Source organism: Limulus polyphemus, unplaced genomic scaffold (genome assembly GCF_000517525.1).
Source record: "Limulus polyphemus unplaced genomic scaffold, Limulus_polyphemus-2.1.2 Scaffold1306, whole genome shotgun sequence".
NCBI classification, from domain to species: Eukaryota; Metazoa; Arthropoda; class Merostomata; order Xiphosura; family Limulidae; genus Limulus; species Limulus polyphemus.
The window spans coordinates 266,142-273,504 of record NW_013666916.1 but is presented as its reverse complement, the minus strand read 5'-3'; the positions used below and the strand labels follow the sequence as shown (position 1 = coordinate 273,504).

At 29.1% G+C, this 7,363-nt stretch overlaps 1 protein-coding gene across 4 annotated transcripts in view; it reads right to left on the bottom strand.

The window, feature by feature from the left end:
• The window catches only part of LOC106463028 (polypyrimidine tract-binding protein 1-like), a 123,876-nt gene that overhangs the window by 18,080 nt on the left and 98,433 nt on the right, over positions 1 to 7,363 (bottom strand). For all 4 annotated transcript variants that reach the window (XM_022390438.1, XM_013922998.2, XM_022390439.1 and 1 more), the window contains 4 exons: positions 5,763 to 5,912; positions 1,323 to 1,460; positions 705 to 756; positions 266 to 324 (listed from right to left, as the gene is read on the bottom strand). In XM_022390438.1, the coding sequence (XP_022246146.1) occupies positions 266 to 324; positions 705 to 756; positions 1,323 to 1,460; positions 5,763 to 5,912 (399 nt within the window). The remainder of the gene's footprint in view (positions 1 to 265; positions 325 to 704; positions 757 to 1,322; positions 1,461 to 5,762; positions 5,913 to 7,363) is intronic.

The window sequence follows — 7,363 nt, the reverse complement described above, 5'->3', positions numbered from 1 at the left end:
CCTCTTCACAAGCTTTCTCAACTTACACTATTGAGTGATACTCTGTAAAGATTCTAAGAAACACATTTTATAATAAGACTATTTTTTTCTTCCTAGACTATTACAGTTATTGTTGAACAATTTCTTTAAAGAATAATTAAAGATGGATTTTAAATATCTTATTAACCACTAAATTGCCAATCCTTTTAACCAATGAAAAAAACTGGTCATTCAAGTTGATTATTCCCTTTTCCTTGAACCTTGTTAAAAACTAATGTAGACTTACTAGTTTGGCTGCTTGTGCTGTTATGACATCAGGGTATTGTATGAGAGCTTGGAATGTATCTAGAAAGCAGGAGGAGAAAAGACTGTATTCTTTAATAATGATAAATAAACTCTGATAAAATCAAAAAGACCTTACATTTTCCAGTTCAATGAATCTTACTAAAAGTCATTAAATAACTAAAGTATCAAATATTTTACTGGAATGATTAATAATTTTGAGAAATTATATTTTACATATTTTTTCTTTGTTCAATGTACAACAGCAAGATAAATGTGTTTAAAATTTAAAACAGTAAAATACTGCAATCTGTATTTTTCATTCTGATTAAATTATATTTACAAAATGTAATTAATTATTTTTAATCTGAAATATTTCATTATTAATGATAATATTTCAGAGAAATGATACAGCAAATATCAAATAAACAATTGAGACTTACTGTTCTTGGTAAAGGTAATAATTTTCAAGATTTTTCCCACTCTAGAAAATATCTGCATGGAATATATATACATATATTATCATCATCAGTGAAAAACTATTTTTTTGTATATCAACTGTAATACAGCACAGTGAAATTGTTTTGTAAACCAAATCTTTAAAAGTTAGCTTTATAAAAACCTTGTGTTCAGAAATAGAAGCCACATAAAGCCCAGTTTTATATTTAGAGAATAATAATAATAATATAAAAAATTATAAAAGCTATTCACTGTTGAAGTTCAATCATGAAATTTATGATTTATTTTACAGATGTTTAAAAACTGTAACTTGTTTGATTTAAGAATCCTTAAAGATATGTAAAAAAAGGTTAAAAATATAAAAAAATGACAAGATTGGGCTTAATCAAGAATGTTATAAAAATGTTTTAAATTTCTTAAAAGCCTTAGAAATTAATACCTACACTGTAAATATCTTAATTGATATCATGATATCACTACATATCAATTCTGACACATTTCACGTCTTTCTAGAAAAATAACCTTTTCTGTACTTTCAGTTAAGACTAAAATTACCTGTAGAATAATTAAGTCTGTAGTATAATCAGTACAAAAATTCTCACCTGGTAAAGCACATCAAGTGTGACAGGATAAATCTGATTATCAACTATCACCCTGAGTACTGTATTCGGACCACCTTGTGTCTCAGTCTGGCTTAATAAAGCTTGGGCAGCTTGTAATGCAGCTTGAGTGCTGGCATGCTTGATTTAATATAATAATATATATATATAATCAAATGTTAAAAAAAACGAAAAACTCATCTCCATAAAATTTCATCACATGAGAGAAAACATGGCGTTGATTAAAACATATTAGTGAGACTTTACATATACGTTATTGTTTTTCTCTCTGTTAATTGCATTTACATATTCATTATGAAATACTGCTAATTAGCAAACTGCTAATTACAAGTCTCTAGGATTTACAATTCTTCCAAGAGCCTGATGAAACTTAATGTTATAAACAAACTATTTGGAAAACTATAAAGCAAAAACAAATAAATACATAATACATTTTCTTTGAGAATTTATTACCGAAAGCCTTAACTGCATTACAGAATTCTGACTGCCATTGTCCTGTATAATTGGTAGTATGTTTCCCTAAACTGATATGTTAAGTATTTTTTTTTGAAACATTAAGAACATTATTTATCCCCAAAGCTGGGATGCACATGGTGTTATACTGACACACTAACACCTTAAATGCCATTCTGGTGTTAGATAACCATGTTGTCTTTTGTTTTATAATGCTGTGTTTTTGTGTATGTTCAATATCCTATACATTACTTAATAAATACATAATACATTTTCTTTGAGAACTTATTACCGAAAGCCTTAACTGCATTACAGAATTCTGACTGCCACTGTCCTGTATAATTGGTAGTATGTTTCCCTAAACTGATACGTCAAATATTTTTTTTATTAAACATTACGAACATTATTTATCCCCAAAGCTGGGATGCGCATGGTGTTATACTGACACACCAACACCTTAAATGCCATTCTGGTGTTAGATAACCATGTTGTCTTTTGTTTTATAATGCTGTGTTTTTGTGTATGTTCAATATCCTATACATAACTTACTGATAAGTCTCAGGATCTTGAAATAACAATAAAACACCACGTTTTAGTAACACCAAAAAACTGTTAATTTGATCTTTCAAGACTTTTTTTTGTACTCATTTGTATCTTTGTATGAATGAATGAGTGAGAAATACAATAAACCTAACAAAAAAGTTGACTTTCACAAAATTATAGGTCAAAACAAGGAAGAAATATAAATTTTTAAATTTATCTTAACTCCATCTCAACATGCATATGGTAAGTACAACAACAAAAATGTAGAAGAAATAAAAAGCAATAATTTAGTTTCTGTACAAACCAATGAAAACCAACTAGTTTCCATGAAAATATTTGAACAGTTCATATTAAACAACAGATTAGTTTATTCATGGCTGCAAGTCACTCCAGAACATATTAATATCAGTTTCCAAAATACTTAAAAAGTAGAACTGAGTATCCACTTAAAATAATATACAAAACACACACACACATATACATGCATATTTGTACCTATAGAAAATGTTAAGGCAAATTCATAAAAAAACTTTTCTATTTTATTTTTGTAAAAACACATATACAAGTATATGACAAAACATCAGCAAAAGAAGACAGACAACATCAAAAGAAAGACTTTTTGCTTCTTGGTCATGTTTAAGATTTTACACATATTACAGTGGTGTTCTTGTTTATATGAAATTAAATCCAAGCTATAGATCTAAAAATCTGCATATGGTTGAGCAAGAACAAAGACACTCAGATGAAAAACTGCAGTGACAGATCATAATGTCTTGGCACTAACCAGCTTTGCTTCAACAAAACCCAGAGACATGTTTAAGCAACCAGAAAAAAAAAAAGACCTTGAATCAGAGACAAGTTACTTAGTTATATAACGGCTGCTGTGACTGCACCAGAAATAATAAATGGCTAAAAAACTCCAACAAGCAGCACATCCTCTTGTGAAGTTCACTCCCAATCATATGACAGTGAAGTAATAACAGAAGTTTGTTTTTAGATATTAAAGTTACACATAAAAACAAACCTGGTAGGAATAATATAAACAATTATTCTGCCTTATTTTGTCTTTTTAATTTCATACATACAAATGATACATAGAATACAAATTTTAAAAACATTTTAGTTTTATGTGTTTGTAAGCCATTATACTTATAATAAGTTATTCCCCATTTACAAGCTTCAATATCAAACTATATTAACCAAGCAAATTTATTCAATGATAAGAAAGTTGTTAACTAGCAAATTTATTTACTGGTGAGAACGTTATTAAATAAGAAACTTATTCAATGGTAAAAAAGTTATTAGCTGGCAAATTTATTCAATGATAAGAAAGTTGTTAACTAGCAAATTTATTCACTGATGGGAAAGTTGTTAACTAGTAAATTTATACATTGATGGGAAAATTGTTAACTAGCAGATTCATTCATTTATGAGAAAGTTGTTAACCAGCATATTTATTTATTGGTGAAAAAAGTTGTTAACTAGTAAATTTATTTACTGGTGAGAAAATTGTTATCTACCAAATTTATTTATTAGTGAGAAAGTTGATAACTAGCAGATTTATTCACTGATGAGAAAGTTGTTAACCAGCATATTTATTTATTGGTGTGAAAGTTAACAACTAGCAAATTTATTTGTTGGTGAGTAAGTTGTTAACCAGCAAATTTATTTATTGGTGAGAAAGTTGTTACCAGCAAATTTATTTATTGGTGAGAAAGTTATTAACTAGCAAATTTATTTACTGGTGAGAAAGTTGTTAACTAGGAAATATATTTACTGGTGAGAAAGTTGTTAACTGGGACATTTATTCATTGGTGAAAAAGTTATTAAATTGCCATAATGAAATTAGGAGTAGGGAAGTACGGACAATGCCACCATACGCATAAGTAGAGGTTGGTGTTTGGGGAATGGATCTGTCATCTCTCAGAGCTCCATCTCAGATAGTAGTGTTTCTGTGTCAATATTTTATACACAAATTTCTTCATTTGTTTTTAAACATTTAGAGTACGGGGACCATCACCCTCTTGAGTTTTATTACTTGCCCCCAATACCTAGGTTTCAAAAGAGTTGCTAAATCTGGTGTTTCTAACTAGACAAGTCAATCAGTTTGTAATTTTTGATCAAACCACTTGGCTCAGTATATTTTGAGCCAGAGATGTTTGGTGTGGAATAGGCTTAACCTCATAGTCATTGAGACACCCTGCATGGTCATCAGATTTGTTAAGAACTATATGTAACCTCACATGCGAGTAGTCTAGGTAGGTTACTTAACTGTTTTAATTACTTTAAATACATAGCAATGCATTTACATTTTATAAACTCTGTGCATCCAAATATACGAAAACTACAACCAAAACAATGTTTCACATTCAAGGCACGAGCTTACCTCCTAGTTATCTTTTAAAATTGCCAGAACAATTACCTGCTGTTGTACACCCATAAAATATGAAAATAACAAAACAGTTTGCTTACAGTAGGTTATTCTACATTACTGTTTTCCTCTAAAATGTCAGTGACTATGTTATCAAAGTGCTGGATGGTCAGTGCTAAGATAGTTGAAATCAAACTAAGAACATAATGAGGTGATTCCTTATAAAAGAGAAAAACCTCAAACCATAATTTTCCTGTAATATGCAAGATCTACAAGCCTATTTAAATTTATTTGAAATTGGAATGGTATGAATACATGATCGATTTCAAACTAACCTCAGCCCACATTTCTAAAGTTCAAAAGGTAAAAAATGGAAAAGACTAATTTCCTACCTTGAAACCATAAAGCTAGCGATATGGCAGTTAGTCAAGTTCTTTTTCAGGTAGTTTTGTGTTACCACTCATTAAACACATTTAAATACAGAATACAGTTTATGCCCGCTAAGTTTTACAAGTGATACTGCTCATATGACAAAATATTTCTCTCAGATATAACAGTAAACAATTAAATGTCTCCAATTTAAAATATTTGGATTAAACATATATTAGATAATTACTTGAAAATTTTTGTGATTAGCATTTTAGTTGTTATGGTTCAGTAGACATCTTTTATATGCAACATTCTATAATCACTTCTATTAATAAAATTTTAACTTCTTAACTTAAGACTGTAAGTAATCTTACTGAAAATATTGACAGGGTCACAAAGAACATCATCTCGGTTAACCAAAACAATAAAACTCAAGAAAATTCCAACTAATAGTGCAGTATGTACATGAAAAAAGAATGCATAAGTTAATACAGAACTTATTTGTCAAAATGATAACCTTGATATTGTGTTAAAATTTCACAGCTCCACAAATTTTAAAATATTAAGTTTCAAACAACCTCTAAGTGATACCTTCTTATTCCTAATATAAAACATTAGAGTAATGTGAAATAAGATGGCAACTTTGCTATTTTATCTTTGTTCTAATAATGAGGAAAACAACTTACAGCATTTGAATGTGTGCTGTCTGTCTTCAGTTCCTTGTGATTGGAGAACTGCACAAAAACAGTTTGTCCACGAATAAGAGGAGCACCTGAATTGGTGTAGTAGTCCACCATGGAGCTAGCAGCTGCATCATCCACCATTTCCAAGAAGGCCTGGAGTAAAAAAAGTATTGAAATTTCAGATAAAAACTAAGTAGCAGCGACTGATAAGTAAATGACACAATTTATAAATGAATAAGAAACACACATTCTTATGAGAAAAAAGTAGAATTGAAAAGCTGGCCAGAATTTTTTTAGTCTTCTCAAAAAAATAAAAACATAGCTTGTAATATCCCCATTAAAATATCTAATGTGCTTTAAATGTATCCAAAATACTACCTTATTTTTTTTATCGGTTTTGTATTAATAAAATATATACATGGGAGGAAAAAACATACACTACTATTTTAACAACTTTTCTTTATTCACAAAGTAACAAGCTCAGTAAATGTTTAACTCCAAAAGTTACAACATACCAACAATAAGTCAGTGTTAATCATGTCTATAGTAAAATAGGAGGTAACATGATATCTTATTATACATTTCAGTATCAGATGAAGATTGCTTGATATTGTGTTAAAATTTCACAGCTCCAAAATTTTTAAAATATTAAGTTTCAAACAACCTCTGAGCTATACCTTCTTATTCCTAATAGAAAACATTAGAGTAATGTGAAATAAGATGGCAACTTTGTTAGAAAATCTAACAATTTTTTTTATCAAGGTTTCATTCACCTAGATGATAAGGGCTGGCTTTAAGATTTATTTTAAAATTTATTTATTAATAGTTTTACTTTAGTTTAGAGGATGGTACAGCTGAGATGAACCAATAGATCCCATGTTGTCCCAAAACATTATGTTATGTTATATTCAGTGTAAATAACTTGACTTGTATTTATGATGTATAATTATAGCTCAACAATTATTAACGCATTTATAGGAGTTAAAACAAAATAATCCAAGTGACATGTGCCAAGTACCTTAACTTGCATCTTTTTTTATTCAAAAGTACCAGTTTATGTCTGCTACCATGTTAACTTTCAGTCAGTACTTTTAAAAAAATTACTGTTATATGAAGCATACTGAAAAATGTGTATATAGTTATCTAGTATGTAATAGCAGTGATGTAATACATGGCACAACTTAGCACTTCCTACATTAGTTTGTTTTACTCTTTCATTTGACTGCTTGACATTAGTGAATAACAGCTGAATTGTGTGTTAAGTAAACAACTCAGTGTAACTACAAAAGATGATATAAAGATGCATAAGAAGAGCTCTACCCACATACACATGTAACTACTGAATAGTGTATGAAATTACTATTACAATAGGATTTGGTTTCTAGTTTATACATTTAGCATGATAAAATTTCTAAAAAGATATTTAAATTTTGTTACAGAATATTTGTTTTAGTTACTTCAAATGTATCTTAGAGGTTTGCTTCTAAAATGGTAGTTTTAATGTTCTATCTTGAGCTCTTTCTCTCAAAACATGCGAAAAGTCAAATTATAGCTGCTTCTAATAAGCCATGTTTTAACCACTTCATCCATCTGACTATTACAAT